General features: G+C 58.8%; 1 protein-coding gene across 1 annotated transcript; it reads right to left on the reverse strand.

The window, feature by feature from the left end:
* Positions 1 to 11759: 11759 nt before the first annotated feature.
* On the reverse strand, positions 11760 to 14115 carry ACTRT2 (actin related protein T2). The gene has a single exon (XM_008516689.2). It carries the CDS (start codon positions 12980 to 12982, stop codon positions 11849 to 11851), a length of 1134 nt encoding a protein of 377 aa, XP_008514911.2. The 5' UTR covers positions 12983 to 14115; the 3' UTR covers positions 11760 to 11848.
* Positions 14116 to 21975: the final 7860 nt, after the last annotated feature.

Raw genomic sequence — 21975 nt, forward strand, 5'->3', positions numbered from 1 at the left:
TGGAGGTGGACTAATGTTTAAAATGAAGCTCACAAGTTTCCGTGAAGCGTGAAGTCAGCATGCACTTCTCGAAGAAAACAAAGGCAGGACTTGAAGGACCTGAGATGAGGGCTCACTCTCACCTGGGACCAGGCCGGGGGAGGACGGCTGCCTGGCCAGGGGTCTGGGCTGCAGGTGCAGGAAAAGCCTTCTGGGCTGGGGGTGAGGACGTGTGGGCGGCCGCAGCCGGGAGAGGACAGAGGACACTGGTTCCCCCTCCTCGGAGGGCAGGTGGCTGACCTGGAGGAGCCCTGCCCGGGCTTGTCTTCTTCCCGTGGACTTCCAGCCCTCACCCTTCTCTCAAGAAAGCCCAGCCCTGGAGCAACTAGAGGAAGAGCTTGAGTCACCAGGGAGCCGGGGCTCGGGCCCTGGGAGGGGGCGGGAGGGGCTCACACACCAGACCCCAAGGAACGGCTCACAAGGCAGAAATGTTGGATGAACTGATTGCTGATGCGTGTTTCCATCAAGGGTGAAGAATCTTTGGTGTCTGCTGATGATGCCCTTGTCCCTGACTCTGCAGCCTCCACAGCACACAGCGCCTTTCTGTTCCACACATCTGCGAAGGAAAAGCAGAGACCTTCTCATTGGACGGAAAGGAAGGGAGCAGACCCAGGAGCCAGGCCTGGAGAGGCGGGTGCACTGGCCATTGGTGGAGAGGGAGGGGGCAGAACCAGCCCACTGAGCCCTGGACAGGTGAGGACGCCTCCTGCAGATGGACAGGGAGGAGGGGTCAGGGAGTCGGGCCTGGAGAGGTACGTCCCCCTGCTCCGGGCTCACAAACACCCTCCAGGAGTGTTCATGGGGGTCCACAGAGCCTGCTGGCCTTGCTGAGCCCTGGGGATGCCCAGGCTGCTGACCGAGCTGTGCAGGGAGAGTGGGCAGGTCCCTGGACCAAGAGCCTATGGGCAGCCACCTCTGTGATGGTGGCTGGACCTGGCGACAGGGTTCTCAATCCAGGCACGAGTCCTGGACAGTGTCTTGCCTGGGGCTCCCCCCGTCCACAGTCCCCGTCGATGGCTCACCTGTTCCTCCCAGCCCAGGAGCCGTACCTCTGCAGTAGGGGGCTTCAGGGCTGGCTCGGGTGGCATGGCCAAGGGTGTGTGGTCTGTTTCTGTCCCTTGCTCGCAGCCACTGGCTTGGGAGAGTCCTGTGCCCTGGGCAGCCCTCTTTCTGCTAAGCAAGAAAACAGAGGTTGCTTGGACCACCTGCCCCCACTGTGCTCACGGGGAGAGAGACCCGTGCGCCTCTCTGAGCACCCCGGCAGCGTTAAGCAAGGCTGTGAAGAATTTGGGGGAAATCATTAGCTGTGGTCGTTGCATTCCCTGGTGGCCGTGCTGGGAGCTGAGATGCCTGGGCAGCCCGGCCCGGGTTGGGGACGCTGCCAGGACAGTAGGTGTGGGGTGCTATCCCCTGTCTGCTGTGGGAGCTCTGATGAAAGTTGCTGCTGCTCCACCCAGGGGCTCCCTCTGACGTCTCCTCCCTGTGGAGCTTCCGGCCTCAGGGTGCGGAGTCACTTGAGGGCGGGGACTTTATTGGCCAGAGTCCCTGCAGCCCCGTGGCGGGTCCACGCAGGAGCAGCTCCCTGCTCTCCCCGGGCCCTTAGAGATGTGCCTCTCGTGGGCTCACAGGTTTTTCTGGTTAGGATCTGTACCTCCCAGAGCCAGTATTTTCAGGACTTTATAGACTCTTCCTTCCACTTTCTGATGGATGGTCCCGCGGATGGGTTTTATGGGGCATGTTCTCCGAGCTCCCCGCCAGATAAAAGGCCCGCCCGCCCTGGCAGGGTGGAGTGTCTCCTTCTTCCTACATCTTCATAAAGCTCCACTTCCCGCCCGCCCGGCCGCCTCCACGGGGAGGGGGAGGCTGCGCTCGTCCTGCCAGGACCACCTCGTCCTGCTCTGCTCAGCCTCCAGCCTGGGAGGGGGGTGCACTGGGTGCCGCCGAGTCCCTCCTCTGCCCACTGCCCGAGCAGGGGCCTTGCTCCCCCAGGGGGGCAGTGCCTTCACCTAGACGTGCCCTCTTGCTGCACAACATGGGCTCCAGACGCGAGTTGGCCAGAAAGGGGGGGTGGTCCTTCTACACAACAGAGGCCCAGCGCAAGCATAACGTGCTCCTCTTATCTATCCCTCCTACCCGAGCCTTCCCATCATCCTCTCACTTGAAGCTCGGTGGGGCCCTCCATGGCAGCAGGTTGTATCCTCATTCGGTCCACCTTTTGGGCATCCCCTGCACTCCAGGCCCTGACCAGGCCTAGGACACCCTGGTGAGAGGGACGGCAGGGCACCTGTCTTCCCTGAACCACAGCTGCACCTGGCACTCTGCACTGGGGATGTCTGAGCCCGGAGTCAGGCTGCCCCGTCTCCTGGGGAAACCCCCAGGACCACTCTGCGTGGCATAGAGTCGCTGCTCAGTGAGGGTGTCTCTAGGGTTCCTTAGGCACAGGGAAGGGGAGGCAAAAAGCTCTCCATCCACGCCTCCCCCCTGGACACGAAGGGTTTGTGTGTGAAAGGTCCTGGTCCCCTGGGGGGAAGACGGGAAGACGCTGGAAGTTCCCCCACTCTCCCCCAGGGTGTTGGGGTGACCTTGGGAGCAGGCCGGCCTTCATGGCACACTGCCCTTCCCGGGGACGCTGTAACCCAGGTCCAGCGCCCCCAACCCCACCTCCCTGAGCCTCCCTTTAATTGGACCCAACGATTTCACACCCTGGAGCCAGGACGGGCTTGTTTTGGCTGGCCCGGCACAAGGCCCATCCTCGCCGACCTCGGGTTGCATAACTATGAGGTATCCGCTTACTCCGGCTGATGCCTCTCAGCAAGGCCTGAAACGGGGCCCCTCATGGGTGGACCAGCCTCCGATGCTCCCTCTGGCCCAGGCTTTGGGTGGGGTCTCCGTGGTGGTCCCTGGCCCTGCGGGCAGGCTGGCAATGGTGGACAGAGCCCTCAGCCTCTGGGAGACAGGAGCGGCCACCTCTGACCAGAGTTGGCAAGCAGGGGAGGTGGCGGCCGAGGGTGCCTCCGCCCTCTGATTGCATAGTCTCCCAGAGTCCCTGGCCCTGCCAGCACTGTGGCCTCAGGTCCAGAGACGACTGTGGGGAGAGAGCAGATCCTGGAAGTGCTCTGCTTGGCGTGATTGTCTCCAGCCAGACCCCCTGGTGAGCAGCACCCTGCGCCCTGGCTGTGGCCCCCTGGGCCCCGGACGAGGCCCAGCTGCCAGATGTGAAGAGGTTCTGGGGCCCCGGGCCCTGGCCGCTACCCTCTCCCTCAGGCGGCTGCTGCCAAAAGGTGGGGCGAGGGAGACGGGAGATTTGCATAATGGGAGAAGATTATTATGTCTTCGTGCGGCTGGAGCCCAGCCCCACTCCCCGCGAGAGAGATGCCGGGGCTGTAGTGTCTCACGTTTCTGAGCTCCGAGCCAGGCTGGCTGTGACAATGAGCACATTGTTCCCAGTGTCGGGCATTGTCACCTGGTGACAGAGACCCACACACATGGGATGAGTATGCATGGAAGCCAGGGTGACAAGACGTGGGGTGTCCACCAGAGGGCAAGAGCGGAAGCTGGGGGTGAAAGCGGACAGGGAGGGAAACCGCCACCTGCCGCTGACAGCCATGCGCATGCAGCCTGGTGACAGCTCTGCCCTCAGCCGGTACAGGATGGATGTGGCGGGAGGGTGCGAGGGCGCCCTTGTGGGGGGCAGAGGTTTTCATTTTTGGCAAAACTGCGAGGCTGGAGCCAGCTTCGGCTTCCTCACCTCAGGGCAGGTGGGAGGCCGGGAGCCTGGAACCTGCCTTCCACTGCCCCTTAAGACAAGAGCCAGCACTGTGCCAGGTCCCACACCCAGGGAGCCAGGAGCGACAGCCTTCCAGGGGCTGGGTCCCTGCTGCCAAGGTCATTCGCTCCCCCTCCCCTTCCAGGAGCCCAGGCCGGGGCAGGGACGCTGCACGGGGAGCCCATCGACCAGCCGGCTCAGCACCTTCGAATCCCATCCAGCCCCAGAACAGACCTGTTGTTGCTCCTGGACTTCCGCGCCCCTGCAACATTCCAGGAACAGGGGAAAGTGAGCAGAACTCAGCAGCCTTCAGCCCACCCTGGGCAGCAGCCCTCCGTTCCTCAGCACTCGACCTCTCTGTGCCAGCCTCTCGCGTGCGAACGAAGAAACTGGGTGCCCTGGGGCTGAGATGGCCCTGGACCCGACTGTCCAGCTCCTGGCTGATCCTGAACCCCCAGCTCTCCTGCCCCCAAGACAGAGGGCCCCATTATCGCCTCCCCGAAACACCAGGCCTTGTGCAGCCTCGGCCCCCAGGAGGCATGATGACTCCCGGCACGGCCCCTCCGCTGCGCACACCCATGCATACAGTGCTGTCTCTTTTGGCCCGGGGTACTGGGGCCACACACGTGGGCCTGCCTGCCAGGGTCGTGTGCCTGCCTGGACACAGATGTGTGTGCCCAGAAGCCGGGGAGCAGAGGACCCCACTGAGCCTTCCCCACGGGGCCTTTGGGCAGCTGGAGAGTTGAACATGTTCCTTCTGAGGGTCAGACCGTCGGTCTCCTCTGTCTGCAGGTGCCTGATCTGCCCCCCAGGGCACCTGGCCCCTCCAGAATGGCCCACATCCTGTGCCCCCGAGTCAGAACAGAGCAGGAAAGGGGCCAGGATGGAGTGGCCCTCAGGGAGGCCTGGCTTTACGTGGTGGTCCTTGGAACTGCTCCCCCCTCCGCTGGCCTTGGCCCCACAGCAGCCCCTGGCTCTCTCGTTGTCTGTGTTGGATTCCTGGAACTCGAGTCTAAGTGCCCGTAAATCCCCCTCGTATAGAAGTCAGCGAGCTGTATGATATTTAAACTGTCGAAGTTGTACCTCATTTGTTTACGTGTTTCCCAGGCTGCTGTGGGGGCCTCAGGTCTCTGTGTCAGGTTTCCCAACAACCCCAGGAGCCCAGGCCTGGGGGCAGAGGAGCCCCCATCGCCGTGTTCCGAGAAGGGCAGCGATGGCTGGAGCAAGGGGTCGGGTGGAGGGGTGCAGGAGAGGATTCAGGGCCTGGCGGCACCCCCTGCCCACTGACTCCAGGGGAGCAGAGGCAAGGGAGTCCCAGAGTCTCGTCAGCAGCTGTGGGCTGTCCCGTCACCAGTCTCCAGCTCTGTTTGGGGGAAGGACAGTGTGGTAGCTCAGCCTGTGCTGCCCTGATCTGCTCCCCCGTCCCAGGCGGGGAGCCAGGGCTGGCTCATAGAAGCCCGTCTGCCGGAAGGCCCCGGGCAGAGTGTCCTGCACAGGCCTTCGAACCTTGGCACAGAGTCTCAGGAGGCTGGGGCTGAGAGCGAGAGGGGGCACTAAGTCAGGGGCCTCTGGACCCCTGCAGCCCTCTGGTGCCCACGCACAGCTGGACAGCCTCTCGTCCACGGGGGTGTGCAGGGGTTGCACACGGCAGAAGCTGCTCACGGCTCTGGTGCCCCCCATTTCACGGCGGTCGGGGGTAGTGTCAAGCGCAGAGCTGAGCTGGGGGCAGGACTTAGAATTCCCAGCCTGCGCTGCCTCGGGACCTTGGCTCTGTACCTGCAGAGTGAGCAGGTCCTTGCCACACGCGCCTGGGCTGTCGCTCAGTCTGCGTGCACGCCTCTCTGCTCACTGCCCCTTACCGGCAGCCATGGTGACCCCAGGGGGATGGAACAGTGTCGTCCGCTCCTGCGAGAACCCCAGCACATGGAGCGCTGCTGAGACCTTGGCAGGCCTCCCGCCAGTGTCTGTGAGACGAATGAGCGAGTGAGCGACTGAGTGATGAGCACTGTCGTCCCAGCCGCACCAGCTACGGGACCAAGCTTCCCGGACCCAGGAGGCCTTTGAGGATGAAGCTCTGGGTGGCAGAGGGTGTGATCCCAGAGGGACAGTGACCAGGCGGGGTGTTCTCCATACATCCTGTGTGTCTGCGTCCCCTGCGTGTCTGCGTCCCGTGTGTCTGCGTCCCCTGTGTGTCTGCGTCCCCTGTGTGTCTGCCTCTCTGTGTCCTCATATGCTGTCCATCTTGCTGTGTGGCTGGCATCCCCTTGGCCTCACTGAACAGGAGTCTACAGCCTGGTCCTCAGGCCAGCCTGAGGGGGGCAGGGAGATGAGCTCTCCCACTCTCCTGAATCTGGGGTTGAGGTGTCGGGGTCTCAGGAGGTCATGGGGACAGTGGGGCAGAGTTGGTGCCAGACCAGGAGCAACATGGAAATCACAGGGTCTCTTGGGCCTCCCCCTCTCCCAGCGGCCGGGTGGCCTCATCTCTGCGAGGGGCTCCCCTGGCAGCCGGCGCCGGAATCTCTTCCATGTTTCCCACCATCCCCGTGTTGAGGTCGGTGCAGGAAGGCAGCCGTGACCCCCAGAAGAAGGGATGACAATCACCCCATTGCAGATGGGAGCACCAAGCTCGAGGTGGTCACATGGCTTCCCCAGGCCACACAGAGCTCCCGCCCACCCACCGCAGCCAGACCAGGAGACAGGTGGCACTATGACCTCGGAGTTGAGTTCTGGCCTCCCAGGTGAGTGGGACTGGACCCAAGCTGGGGACAGCACGCCATTCAGTGACCACATCCGTTTACTGAGGGTCAGCTTTGTGCCTGGACACTGATGGGGAGAGGGCTGGCACCCAGCTCACACCTCTGGGGGCCATGGAGCCTCTGTAGGGGAGCCCGTGAATGGCCAGGACCCTGGCCTCCCGCAGGCAGGGTCTGAGCAGCTCACAGCCACAGGAAGGCTTCTCTCCCCTCCTCCAGGATTCAGACCACCCTGTCCCCACCCTGACCTTTCACGTTAGACAACTCAAGGCCAAAGCAAGGGTCAAGCTGCAGAGGGGGAGGCTGAGCCCACAGCCACTCCCACTCTGCCTCCGTCCTTGGCAGCAGCCTAGCCTGCCTGATGCTGCCCTGGGTGCCCCTCCCTCAAGGAAGCCCGATTAGGAGCCAGACTGGTTACCAAACTCCTGCCACGGGCTCTTTCAGGACTTGGAGAGCTACTTTCCCTCTCCACATTGCAGCACCCCAAGAAGGTTGTACTGACGATGACCTGGAGCTCAGAAAACCACCGTCATCGCCGCCATCACTGCCATCACCACCACCATCGCCATCATCATCACCATGATCACCATTATCATCACCACCATCATCAGTGTCACCATCATCATCATCACCATTACCGTCAACTTCATCATCACCATCACCAATATCACCATCATCATCTCCATCACCATCACCACCATCATCTTCATCACCATCATCACCATCATCTTCATCACCATGACCACCATCATCTACATCGCTACCATAGCAATAGCAGTGGAAGCAACAGCCGCCGTAAGAGAAGCATAGTATCTTGAACAGAAAAACAGGAGCTTTGTTTCAGTATTTTATTTGCAACGTAGTTTGGTAATGAGAACAGTTTTGGGAGGAGAAAGGTGAAGAAGAGGACTACGAAGGAAAGAGCCCTGGACTGAGAATCTGGCTGAGCCCTGCTCTCCGCTCCCTGATGGCTTTGGAAAGTCACAGATCCTGAGCCTTGACATTCTCACCTGCCAAACAGTGACCCTGACAGGGAGGGCATTGAGGGTGGGCCAGTGGCCCTCCCTGAGTTCTCTTGTGACCTTCAGGTACGATGGAAAGAAATAAAAACCTTACTCGGGAGCCCCATTCCTCCCGGGTCCCCGCTCTCACAACTAGAAGCCCAGGCTGTAATGCAACAAGCAAAGGTAGGCAGTGTCTGGAGGGTGAGAAGGCGGCGGCTGCCAAGGGCCCTGGGACTCGGGGGGCTCCCTGGGCTTCCTCCTTGTCTCCCATCCATGCCCAACAAGGTGCTGGAGAAGCCTCCAACCGCAAATCCCCAACAGGCACAGACTGGAAAACCTGCCAGGAAGCCCGCTCCCACTGGCAGAGGTGTGGCCTAACTGCAGAACCCCTTTATGGGAGTGTCCTTCCTACTCCAGCCAAAGGCCGATGGAAGAACCACATGCCACCTCTGTGGTTCCAGCAGGCAGAGCGGGGAGTGGCTCTAACACCCCACTCCACCCCGGCCCCACTCCTCTCCATCCCACCGCCCACCTCCAGGGACTCCTATTCCCCTGCTGGGTGGGGTTGGAAGGACTGAGCAGGGAGCTGCTGCACCCCCACTCAGCAGAAGCAAGGGACTCCGATTCCCCTGCTGGGACAGTGTTGGTGGGGTCCCCGGGTGAGTGGAGCCCCCACCCCATCCAGCAACAATGAGACGAATGAGTTGGCCTGAGCTGCGTCTCGTCAGCGCTGTGCCACCCCCACCCCTGCTGTCTGCAGGATCCAGCAGGGACCTGAACCTCCCGCCCCACTCAGCATGAACGGGATGGAAGGAGGCGGTGGGAGGCAGGCTAGTGGACACTCTGCCTCCCGCTTCCCTGTTGTCAGTGGGGCCCAGAGGGGAGCTGAGCGTTTGCCCCACTCAGAGGCAGCGAGGCACCTAGTCAGGGCCTGCTTTCTCCAGGAAGGTTCAGTGGGGCCGAGGGGGAGTGGAACCTCCTCCCCACCCAGCTGCAGTGAGGCCCTGGGAGTCAGTGCCCTCGTTCTGGGGTGGTGTCAGCGGGGCCTATCAGAAGACTGGACACACGTCCCATCTGGTCCCCATGGTACACCTCAGCAGGGGCACTGCCTGCTACAAAAGGAAGATTAAATAGTATCCAGGGTCTCAGGATATCCAGAATGTCCAGGGTACAACAGAAAATCACTCATCATACCAAGAACCAGGAAAGTCATAAACTGAACGAGGAAAGTCAATCAGCAGATGTGCTTGTTGGAGCAAATTGAGAGGAATCAAACGTCGGCATCGTCGGGGCGAGGGTTTTAAAGCGGCCATCATAAAAATGTTTCAGCAGCAATTATGAATTCCCTTCAAACAAGGGCAAAAATGGAAAACCTCAGCAAAGAATTAGAAGTTGTAAATAGAGAACCAAATGGAAATTATTGAACTCAAACATACAACTGAAATAAAAAATGTGCTGGAGGGGCTCAACAGGAGAGCGAGATGACAGAGGACAGAATTGACGAATTTCGGGTCAGGTGAGTAGAGTTTACCCAATCTGAACAACAGGGAAGACAGACTGAAAAATGATGAACAGGGTGTCAGAGGTCAGCGGGACAAGACCAAGATTGCGAACTTTCGTACCCTCAGAGACCCAGAAGGAGAGAAAAGGGTGGGACTAAAAAAGTATTAGAAGAAATAGTAGCACAAAACTTCCCAAATTTGGCAAAAGACATAAATTTAAAGATTCAAGAGGTTGGATGAATCTCAAATGGGATAAACCCAACGAAATCCATGCCGAGACACAGCTTAATTAAACTTCTGAAAACTAAAGACAATGAGGGACTCTTGAAGCAGCGAGAGAGAAATGACACGTTACGCACAAGGGACACCAACTGACTAGCCGAGGATTTCTGATCCTTCTCCACGAGGAGGAGCCGCACAATATTGTCCAAGTGCTGAAAGAAAATGATTAACTGCGAATTCTGTATCCAGGGAAAATATCCTTCAGGGATGACAAGGAAATAAAGACATTCTCAGATGACGGAAAACTAAGAGAATTTGTTCCTAACAAACCTTGCCTTAAACAGTGAAAGGAAGTTCTCTAAACAGAAAGGAAATAATAGCGGGAGGAGGCTTGGAACTTCCGGAGGGAAAAAGAGCATCAGATTGGGTAAAAATAGGGGTAACCATGTTAGACTATTCTCACGAGTTTCGTAAATCATTTAACGGCTGAAGGAGAAATCGTAACACCCACTGAGGTTGTGCCCAACATACATGGAGGAAACACTTAGGACAATGCTATTTTAAAAGTTGGGAGGGTAAAGGGCCCTAAATAGAAATAAGATTTCTACCCATCAAGTGGTAAAGTGTCAATGCCAGTGGATTGTGATGTTTACCTGGGGCAATCGCTAAGAAATCAGTACAAAGCAATAGATTAAAAAACTCTATCAATAAATCAAGATGAAACCCTAAAATATTTTTAAGGAAACCTGCAGGACAGTAAGAAAAGAGTGACAGGGATGAGAAAGAGCGGAAGCAAATAGAAAACGATGAAACAGTAATCTTAAGCAAAACATATTACCTTAAATGTTAATAGTCTAAATACGCCAGTCAAAAGGCAGAGATTTGAACTGTGGGTTAAAAACAATGACCCATTCCATCCCCAAACCGCAGGATACACGTTCTTTTCAAATGCACATGGACCATTCTCCTGGATAGATCACATATTAGGCCGCAAAACAAGTCTCAAGAAATTTGAGACAATTGAATTGATACCAAGCATCTTTTCCGACCACATCGGCGTGCAACTAGAAATCAGCTACAAGAAGAAAACAAGACAAGCCACGAATGTGGGGAGATTAAACAACGCGCTAATGAAGAACCGTTGGGTCGATGGAGAAATCAAACAACACCTGGAGACAAAAGAAAATGAAAATATGACGTGCCAAAATTTATGGGACGCGGCAAAAGCAGTACTAAGAGGGAAGTTTATAGAAACACAGGCCTACCTCAACAAAACAAGAAGAATCTCAAATAAAGAATCTAGCAGTGAACCTAAAGGAACTGGGAAAAGAAGAACAAAGCCCAAAATCAGGAGAAGGAAGGAAATACTGAAAACCAGAGCAGAAATCAATGAAATAGACACTGAAAAAAAAAGGGAAAAAACAAAACGATGACCCAACTCTCTGCCTTCTTCAAATGCGCTCCATGCTCACTCCAATGCAACGTGGGCAGGGTGAAAGTACAAGGACGGGAAAAGATGGACCTTGCAGACGTTGAACACACACATACACGCACACACACACGTTTAGATAGGCAGGTTTATTTCATTCAAGCTGGATTTTCATGTCGTCCTTTCTTTAGATTTTCCCTCCCTCTCCCCCTGCCTCCCCTGCATTACCCCCCAGCCTGTGCGTGCAGCCCGACAACACACATTCACTGATGTATGTCCACGCCAGCGTGCACAGAGGGACATGGGAAATGCCATTGTTTTCTTTACCAAGGAAAGGGGGGGGTCCCTTTATAAAGAATTCTCTGTATTTTCCATTTCTCTCAATAATATTTTGGGAGAATTCTGCCAAATCAAGATGGAGAAATTCCCTTTGTGCTTAATTTATTCAACCATTACTTCAGTGGCGGCCATGAACTTCGTCCCCAGTATTTTACCCGCAAACAGTGCTATAAGCATCTTTGAGAGTAAAAACAAACAGCAACATCACATTAACAAAGTAGAGGCGCTGCTCCTTAAACGTTCCCTGGAGCAGGGCCCTGGGAGCCCTAAGCAGCGGCGATTCCTGCTCCTGCCGTCCCGTTCCGCCCAGGACCCGGCTCCATCCTGCTCACCTGCCCAGCCCTAGAGCAGCAGAGCGAGAGCCCTTCTGTGCTCAGGACCCAGCCGGGTGAGGGTTTGTTGACCCTCAGAACAGGGCAGCCTTCCTGCCTGTCCCTGCCGCCCTCCCCCTGCTGACTCTGTCTCAGACCTGAGATGCGGGTTTAAAATGCAGATTCCAGGGCTCTGCCCAATCCAGCTGCCGGCGTGAGGCCTGGGCCCTGCTTTTGGCACACACTCTGAGATGGACACGGCCTTCGCTCATAACCCAGGGCTCTTTCAGGGGAAACGGGGGCCGGGGTACAGAACCACTTCAGAGAGATTCACCGCCAGGGTCAGAAGGGATTCTGCTGCCACTGAGAATGAACCGAGCCCAACACGGCCGAAGACGGCACCATTTTGTCTTTTATTGAAATCCTGCTGGTGCTGGGGGCCAAGCTCACCTCCCACAGGGGCCGCCCCATGGGCCTGGCCCCTCAGAAACATCTTCTCTGAACCACAGACGCCCCAAACTCCCTAAAATCTGCAGAGGTGACCCACATCTGCTTGAAGCTGCTGAGGGAGGTGACGATGGAGGCGCCGATCCACGTGGAGAACCACCTGTCGGGAGGAGCGGTGATCTTGATGGCGGTCCCTTTGGAAGCCAGCTGCTCCAGCTCCCTCAGAAGCCGGTCGTCGAGGCCCTGGAAGAGAGTGCTGCCCCCGGACAGCACAATCTCCCCAAAGAGGGTCTTCTGGATCTCAGCGTCACACTTGGTGATGCTGCAGGAGACCATTTTGGAGATGCCCGGGTTTTGGATGCCCAGCTGGTCAGGCGCGAACAGGGCCTCGGGCGCCTGGTACAGCTGGTCCCCAATGCAGATGATGTTGCCGTCCGGCAGCTTGTACTCCCTCAGGACCTCCTCCGGCCTCCGAGAGAGCTCCTTCTCTGGCTCCAGGGCCACGTAGCACAGCTTCTCCTTGATGTCGTCCACCAGAGCCTTGTCCAGCGCACAGGGGAAGGCCTGCCCGCTGGCCAGCAGCAGCCGCGTGAGGTGCTCCGTGATGTCCCTCCCCGCCACGTAGAGTTTGGTGACCGCGTGGGGCAGGGAGTACCCCTCAAAGATGGGGACAATGCAGGTGACCCCGTCCCCGCTGTCCACCACCAGGCCTGTGACGCAGGCCGAGGCGTAGAGGGCCAGCACGGCCTGGTCCGACAGGTAGAAGGCGGGCACGTTGAAGGTCTCGAACATCACCTCGGCCGTCTTCTCCCGAATCTCCCACGGGTTCAGGGAGGGCTCGGTCATGAGCACCGGCCGGTCGCTGGCTTTGACTCCCAGCTCCCACTCGTACAGGTGCTTCCAGAGCCTCTCCATGTCCTCCCAGCCCGTGACCAGGCCGCGCTCGATGGGGCAGCGCACCTGCAGGACGTCCCCCTTGTGCAGGGCCTCATCCCCCACGAAGTACTTCTTCTGGTTGGTGCCCGCCGAAGGCATCTTGAACTTCGGGTACCCCACGACGGAGCTGATGACGTGGCGGGGGCCGACCTCTCCAGACAGGCCTGCTTTGCAGAGCCCGGACCCATTGTCGAAAATCACAGCCGGGGAATCCAACATGTGTGGATTAAGCATGTCTGCAGTATCCTCTCCTGCACTTCACCGAAAGAAAGTCAGAGCCCTCGGGCCGCTTTGTGACACCAGAGGCTCCTCTGGAATTTTCAAGGGCACAAGATTCCACGGTTCTTGGGTGTTGCCCAGGCAGGCCTACCAGATGGCCAGTCCCCGAGAGGCTTCCATCCTCACCCACAGATCTGCTCTCCTGCTGGGAGCCAAGGCTGCGGAGGCCTTTTCTGGGGTGCCGGTCCCATATGTAACAATCCAGCCAAGACAGCGATTGTCCTCAGCCGCATCAGAGGGCCTTCAGGGGCTGGGGTGAGGAGCCCCCAGCGCTCCCTACCTGGTGAGACTCTGAACAGAGGAAGGCAAGCCGTACCCGCGAGCAGTGTTGAGAGGCCTGTGGACCTTAGGCCTAGCCTTAGACCTGCCTAGAGCAGCCTAGCCCGGGCCCACCCAGGGAACTCGTGTCTCTGACCCATTGAGCTTCTGTTTTGTGTTGTGACCAAAACACACTTCCCTTTGCTGGGTGGATGACCAAGCACTGGGCACAGGTCCAGCCCCATCACAGCAGGCACCCAGAACATTCTTTTTGAATGCAGACTTCTCCAGGAAGCCCTCGGGGATTTCTCTTCCCTTTACCCCAAGAGCCCTGGCTCTCTGTCCCACAGGGAAGAGCTAAGCAAAGCCCTCTGGGCCTGCTGGCTCTCTCTCCAGGTGCATGTCCCTGCTCTGGCTTGAGATCAGGGCCCCTCATTGCTCCCTGCAGCCCCGGAAGTGCTGGCACAGAGCAACGTCTAGTGCTCCATGGGGTTGGGAACCCAAGGGCCCGTGGCGACAGGGTTTTGAAGCTTCGCAAGCGGGGCAGCCCTGATGGAGCCTGGGGCATCTCTATCTACGGGCTGTCAAGCAGTCGGCCAAGCCCACTGAAGCACTTTCAGAAATGACCAGGTCATCGAGGCTGAGGCTGAGAGCAAGGCCGGCCAGTGGTGAGGTTACGGGTTTAGCCTGAGTCCATGAGGGGCTGGGTGGAGGGGTGCCCACTCCAGCCTCCCAGAGAACCCACGCCGGCAGCACAGGGGGTGCAGACCACTGTGGGGGATTCTAAGATTTGGGGGCCCAACAGTGAGGGGAGGGTGTCTCCCTGGCAGGCTGCTAGGGGGCGGGGTGGGGGTGGTCAGCAGTATGCTGTGTCTGGGGGTTCCAGCCTGCCTACATCACAAAAGGCCTGTGCACTCGGGTTCTCAGGCTTTGCTAGAATACTCTTTGTTGGCCAACACTCCAGGCTGAATCAGGAGGAACGCGCTCTCAAGGTTTCTAGATTTGGGCCCTAAAGTGGCCACGTGGGAGGTGCTGTGACAAGCCTGGAGTGGCAGGGACTGTGTGTCAGTTTTAAATTCCGGGTCAGGTGCATGGGCGTGGCCCGGGGGCCAGGGCTGGCTGGGCAGTTGGCATTTGCAGGAGGGACAGAGACGGAGAAAGAACAAAGGCTCCTGCAAAGCTTAGCCCGGCTAGTTGGGTGTGGGGGCGTTCTGACCACTCGACTCCCCAGTGATGTAACAACATCAGGGCCAGAGGCCTTTGACCTACGTGCAGGCCGCATAGGCACACACACACCCCGCCCCCCCACCCTCCCCAGGCCCGGCTTCCTCGTCAGCCTCCAAGTTAGGTCTGGGGCACTTCCAGCTGTGACTTGGCAGTTCTCTGTCCCTCTGTGGCCCCTGCCAGCCCCAGACAAGCTCAGAACCTGGAGGACAGAGCTGTGAAAGCTGGGCTGGCCAGTGGGGCAGTGGCCCTGAGCGAAGCCATCCGAGTACCTCCAGGACCCCTTTTCCTAAGTGTTTTCTGTCTCCCCCGGAACCTGGGTGACCTGCTGCCCTTTGCCCCGGGTCTGGTACTCCCAGCCCCACCTGCCAACTCGAGACAGTCATGGCCATTGGGTGCCACACGCCAGGCAGAGTGGGTCCCAGGGAGCACCGCCACCTTGCTTTCTCTGTCCCCTGGGAGAAACGGTCCCCAGCTGGGAATGCTCCTCCCGTGCTGGCTGTGCGGGACTCCAACATTGGAGGGAGGCCGTTCCTCAGTCATTTCTGGGTTTGCCGTCGGAGCCTGGCTCACGGGAGCTTCTGCCCCCACCGTTAAGTGTCTGATCTGGCTGACGGACTGTCCGCCACATTGGAAAGAAGCAGGAAGGCTCCGAACACCCCACCATCAAGAAGCGTGACACTGTCTTGCAGGGGGCGGGGGAGCACCACGTGGCCGCTGAGAAAACCGAGTGGGTTTATGAGCCACGGCCTACGTGAGGTTGCGTTGGTTCTGAGCTCCCCTTGGGGCAGGAATTCCACCCCGTGGTTCTCAGGTGCCTGGGACCTCACCTGCTCCTTCCTCCCAGCCCCCCTTCCTCCTCCGTGTCTGACGTCCATCAGAGGACCTCCGACCCCCTGGGTCTGTACATGTAGGAGGGGCCTCATGTCTCTCGGTGCCAGTGTCCTCACCGATGCCCACAGGTGTCCTTGTCACTTCAGGGGATGCGACGGTCACACGACAGAAACACACGGTAGCCGAGTGCTGGTGGCGAAGGTTGTGTTTGTTATTCACACAAGGACGTTTCCCCTCTCCCACCTCCAATTAGAAGCCGGCGGGTCCGAGGCTGCCCTGCCCCCATCCGGTGCCCGCCATGCCTCATAAATCGCTTGAACAAGTTTATGGGCAAACTGGCTGTAACTCCATCTCCCTCCGCAGGGCAAGGCTCCCCCCCATGATCACCGTGGAGGGCGTCCATTTCCGTCTTCTCCAGGAAGCCTCGCTCTTGTTTCTGCTCCAGCAGTCGCGCCCAGCAGAGCCCTCCCCAGCTCCCACACGGCCCCTGACCTCCCATGCCCTTGGAGGAGCCTCAGCCCGTGACTGGAGGTGGACAGCGACTGGGCAGCCATGAGAAGCTGCCAGGCATTTGGCCTTGAGAGTGGGCAGCCCTGGGTCTGCTGGGCACCCCTGCTTCTTACTGCTCTGGTTTGGAATACCTGGGCCACCCAAGCCCTGGGCTGGGGGTCCCCCTGTCTGTCCCATCGTCCCTGGTTCCATCTGTCACCGGCTCCCAGAGCCTCAGCCAATTAGTGACCAGCAGACTGGGCTCATTAGTGCTGGCTGACATCTGGTGGCCAGACCCTGCTTGCCAAGGGCCTGGTCCAGTGTCAGTCGGCAGCCTGAAGGAAGAGGGCGACTCTGCAGACAGCAGGATGGGCACTGCTCACACAAGAGAGAGAATGGTGTACGTGTCTGAGGGAGCTCGTGGGGTCCAGGGGCCATGGGTGCCTGCAGGACGCCCCCAGTAATGGCTTCCTTCCACCTCTTTGCCCCAGTCATTTCCCAAGGAGCCCGAAGCCCTGAGCACTCTTCCAGGTGGCCTAGCACTTTTGAATCTCTGAGGTGGAGATAGCATCACCTACCCACATATCCATCCATCCATCTACCTACCCATCCATGCACTTACTCTCTCATTCATCCACTCATCCATCCTTCCATCCACTTACCCATCCATCCATCCATGCATCCATCCGCCCACCCACCCACCCATCCACCCATCCACCCATCCACTCATCCACTCATCCATTCATCCCTCCACCCACTCATCCATCCATCCATCCATCCATCCATCCAAACACCCACCCACCCATCCACTCAGCCACTCATCCACTCATCCACTCATCCAGTCATCCATCCATCCACCCACCCACCCACCCATCCACTCAGCCACTCATCCACTCATCCCTCCACCCACTCATCCACTCATCCAGTCATCCATTCATCCACCCACCCACCCACCCATCCACTCAGCCACTCATCCACTCATCCCTCCACCCACTCATCCACTCATCCAGTCATCCATCCATCCATCCACCCACCCACCCACCCACCCACCCATCCACTCATCCACTCATCCCTCCACCCACCCACCCACCCATCCAGTCTCCTATTCAGTTATCCTCCCTCCTTCCCTCCCATCCACCTTCTGTCCCATCCTCTCATCTCTGTCTACCTCCTTCCTTGGTGACCTCTGGGCTTCAGCAGAGCCTATGGGATCCGCATAGTTGCCAGCCCAGCCCTCGTGAGTCCTACCTGCTCTATTGTTCCCTTCCAGCCAGCTGGGTCACAAATGACACCCTTAGGTCAGTACTCGCTCAGCCTCCCATGAGCCTGGCTCACTAAACTAGCCTGGACGGGGCAGCCCCGGTCCACCGCAGCCAAGGTAACACCAACGAAAGTCAGAATTTGAGGAGCAGGAAGAAGGACTTGGGGCTGAGCTGACACGCTCTGCGGAGTTAGTCAGGCAGCCCTTGGAGGACCCTTCCACGGTTTGGTGTAGCTCTTAGAGACCCTGCTGAGTGGGTAAAGAGAGTCAGGCCCGTCTGGGGGAGGGGCAGTCTGTGGCCAGACCACCACTTACCCCTCCCCTGCTTTTTGTCCCCCACTTTCATGGAACTCTGGTCCTGAGCACTTACAAAAAAATTTTTTTAATATTTTTGTTTGAGAAAATTAGAAAAATACAAAAAAGCTTTACAAAGCAAGTAAGAAGCAGCCTTGACCCGCCTGGGCTAAGCACCCCTGATATTTTGGTGCGTCTTTGGAATTCTTTTATTTCAAAATCAAATGGGCACATACTGTACGTACGTCTTCTCCCTCACTTTCTTCGTGGCTGGCGTGTCTAGACTGTCCCCATGTTGGTCAACACCCCCGCTCAGCAGCATACTGTGCCTCCTACAGGTGCACCCTGCGTTTTCCCCGTGGCTTCTGTCGGGCCTGTGCTCCCAGAGGAGGACCCTCCAGCCGCCTGCCTCAGCCCGCAGGTTCTCGTCTGTCTCTTCCAGCTGGCCTGCCTCACTTTTTGTGGTCACAGCTACTCAAACCAACCCTGGTGCCTTCATCAGAGCCCTGGGGAGGAGTCGGGGAGGCCCTGTGTTCCAGAATCCATGCAGGGCTGGTTGAAAGTGGGGTTTCTCTCGCTTTCCCAGGGGTTCTGATCATGCACTGAATCGAGGGTGCTGGTGGCTTCAGCATCCAGGTGCCACGGGGCTGCCTGGAGAGGGTCTGAGGCTGATCACCCCACACCTGTCGGAAGTGATTCCCGCAGGTGTGCCCACAGCCCCTGAGGACAAGGGAGGTCCCCACTCATCACTCATCTGTTGGGGGGGAGGGATGATGGGAGAATGAGGAGGAGGGGTCTCAGACTTCAGTTAGCGAGGCTTCCCCCTCCCAACTAAGTGGGGGCTCTCCAGGCCCTCCATGGGGAAAGCCGGCAGCAGGCTCACTCGGGGTCAGACCTGCCCCACCTGGATGCTCCAGCGGATGCCGGGCCTGAGCTGGGTGGGTGCCCCGGCTGGCCCACCACTGCCTCCTGGAGCCAGAGCAGAGCTGCTCCCCACAGAGGCCCCCTGGGTGACTGCCACCCCCCCTCCTGCTGCCCCAGCCCAGAACAACCAGCATGTCCCCGGGGCCTGGAGGTCTGGGGTCCCCTATACACAGACAGGCCAGACAAAGAGCCTGGACCCTCAGCCACCTCCAGCTGGATTGGTGGGGCTCCTGCTCTGCCCGCCAGCCCCCTGCACCCCAGCCCCTGCCCCGCACATCCCCACGCATCCCCCCATCTCCCAGTCTCCTTTCTGACCTTCTCCCTGCACAGCCTCACACACCGTCTCCTGACAGGCACTGTGACAGGTCCCTGGGACATTCTCTCCAAAGTGGCAACTGGCCCTTGTCAGGCAGGTGGGAGTGTTGGGGTTCAGGGCCCTTCCTGCCTCCCCCCCCCGAATTCTCACGCGCCGTTTCGTTCTGCCCAGTTACCGCCTCATGTTCGTCTCTGAGCATGGGGGCCGCCTGCGGCCGGCGGGTGGGCTGCTTGTTGTGCATTTTGCCCCCAGAGTGGAGGGTCCTGTGACAGGGGGTGCATCGAGCCCGCACACGTTTAGGCTGCTGATGACTTGGAGGCTGATGAAGCTTCAGAGGACACACGCCTCTGTGGGCTGGGGAGACACAGCAGGCCTCTCTGGACCAGTGACGAGCCCCAGCTGAGCACATGCTGGGCAGAGAGGCAGACCCCTCGCCTGGGACAGGTGTGGCTGGACTCCTGAGACTGAAGCTTGGGGACCCAGGTTCCAGATCCAAAGAGACAGTGGTCTCCCTGCAGCAGATTTGGGGCTCTGGGAGGAGGCCCCCTGGCCACGGGGCAGGCTGGAGACTCAGGCCCTGGGACTGTCCCTCCAGGTGGGGTGTCAGGTGGGTGTCAGCCATCAGGACGGCTGACTGCCGTGTCCCAGGCCCACAGCTCAGGGGGGTCGCGCTCGAGCTTGCTCATCTTCTGGACACAGCCCATCGTGGGTGCGCACAGCTCCAGGCACGGTCCAGAGACCTGGCTGCTGCCGTCCAAGGGGCCGTCCTGGTCAGCTCAGGGTCAGCTGCCATAGCAGAAAAGCACACACTGCGGGGCTTGAACGGCAGACGTCGATTTCTCACGCCTCTGGAGGCTGGAAGTCCAAGATCAGAGTGCCTGCCGGGTCAGCGCCTGGTGAGATCCTGCGTCCTGGCCCACACACGGCCACCGTCTGGCTGGGTCCCCATAGCGCAGAGAGAGAACTCTGGTCTCTTCCTCTTCTTATGAGGACAATACTCCTGTCACGGGGCCCCACCCCCATGACCTCATCTTACCCTAATCACCACCCCAATACCGTCACCCTGGGGGTCAGGGCTTCAGCATAGGAATTTGGGGACGCGAACATTCAGCCTGCACCAGGGCTGTCCTCTCCATCCGTCCAGGTCAGGGACCAGGGGCACGGCTCCACGAGCAAGGTCACTGGGGGCCAGGCCAGCAAGGCTCAGCACCCACCGCCCACTGGCCGGATCTTGGAGGCGCAGACCCACCTCACTACAGGGCGGGTGGGAGATGCGTCCAAGCAGGGATGCAGGGGAGGGCGAGAGAGAGAGCCCAGACATGCTGAGCTGCCAGCAGGCGGGAGAACATTGGGAGGTGGCCAGTGCAGCGGATAGCCTGAGGGCCGGCTGGGGGCTTCACTCGCCTCCAGGGGAACAGGAGACCAGATCCCAGGCAGCACCGTCGTCCTCCTGGACTTGGAGACCTTGGGCTGCTTCATGTCCCCTTCCCGGGATGCATGTGCGTGTTGGGGGCCGTGGGCCTGCCATCCTGCACGCCATCAGACAGAGGGGGGACTGCAGCCCTGGGAGGACAGGGCAGAGGCAGACAGAGCTGGAGACAGCCCTGGGACTGGCCCGGCAGCGAGCGGTCTCGGGTCACGGCCTGAGAAGCTCCACCAGCCGGGGCGGAGAGCGGGCGGCCGTCCCCACGTGGACCTTCTTTAGGCTCACTGGGCTTTTATTCTTCTTATTTTGTCCCCAAAGTAATGGATTTTGATTTGAAGAATTAAGGTGATGAACACTGTGGAAAGTGACAGAGGAAGACCCCTCCCCATGGCGCACCCCTGAAGCTTCTCCAGGGTTGCCACGGTCAACGTTGGGTCTGAATCTTTCCCATGCTTTCTAGGCACAAGTACACAGAGAAATATGGAGAGGGGCCGCCCTGTGGCTGAGTGGTTAAGTTCACGAGCTCTGCTTCTGTAGCCTGGGGTTCACCAGTTTGCATCCTGGGCGCAGACCTACACACCGCTCATCAAGCCATGCTGTGGTGGCATCCCACATAGAGGGACAGAATGACCTACAACTAAGACATACAACCACGTGCTGGGGCTTTGGGGAGAAAAAAGAGATGCTCAGAAATAGGCTTTTTCTGCAAAGTGGATGCCGCCATGCATGCCATTCTGCCCTCCCGCTGGCAGGCACCAGCCCTTCCTTTTCCAGGTAAGCACACAGCGTGGCCTCGCTCTTCTGAGCGGCTGCTCAGCGACCTGTCGTCTCTCTGCCTGCTTCATCTAAGCAATCTCTACAGAGGTTTTTCCATTTAATAATTTTTCACTCGTTGAGGTTTTTCTGATTTGTTTGAACTATTCCAAACAAAGCTGCAGTGGATGTTTCTGCATCCTCATCTCTGTGTTCGTGGTTCTGACTCAGAGGCCCCTGCGGCTGAAGGGTGCACGCGTTCACAACAAGGGTAGAAGCCGCTGGGTCTGAGACGCCACCTTCGAAGGACGATGCAGCAGCCCCTCAGAGGGCCTCTCTCCTTTCCAGGTGTTAAAAAGCCTCTAAGTGAAAACTTTGAGGAGGGGGTGCTTAAAACTGAGCACCTGCCGTGTCCGTCTCCTCGGGCTTTGGTAACAAAGCACCACAGACCCAGGGCTTGCGCAACACATTTATCATCTCGCGGGCCTGGAGGCTGGAAGTCCAAGATCAAGATATCCACAGGGCCGGGGTCCCTCTGACGTCCAGGCCGGTCTCCGGGCTTCTGGCGGTTCCTTGACTCGTCGTGGTGTGACTCTGATCTTGGCCCGGCCTCCTCCCTGTGTGTCTGTGTCCCAATTTCCCCCTTTCCTAAGGACACCAGTCACATTGGATCAGGGCCCACCCAACGGCCTCGTCTGAACTAGATCATCCGCAAAGACCCTGCTTCCAAACAAGGTCACGTCCACAGGTACTGGGGCTTTGGTCTGCAGCACAAGAATCTGGGGACACAGTTAAACCCACGACACCCACCCAATGAGAACTGACGACAGTGGTGTTAAGGAAGCAATGAGAAGGTGGGAGCCTCCGAGCGGTTCAGGAGCCCCTGCTTCGTGCTTCTGAACAGAAGCGAGGATGTGTTAGCTCTCCGTCTCTGCGGAGCAAGTTAACCCAAACTTAGCTTATCTCACAGTTTCTGTGGGTCTGGAGCTGAGGCGGCCCGTCTGCTGCCTCCGGCGCGGGTCTCCCGTGCGGCTGCGTCCAGCGGTCTAGTCTGAAGCCTGGACAGGGGAGTGAGGAGGGCTCTGCTCCCACGCGCACGCACCTGGCTTGGCAGGCCTCAGTCCCTCGCCTGGGGCCTCCTCGGTGGCCTCACACTGTGGCGGCTGGCC

Source organism: Equus przewalskii, chromosome 2 (genome assembly GCF_037783145.1).
Source record: "Equus przewalskii isolate Varuska chromosome 2, EquPr2, whole genome shotgun sequence".
Classification (NCBI taxonomy): Eukaryota; Metazoa; Chordata; class Mammalia; order Perissodactyla; family Equidae; genus Equus; species Equus przewalskii.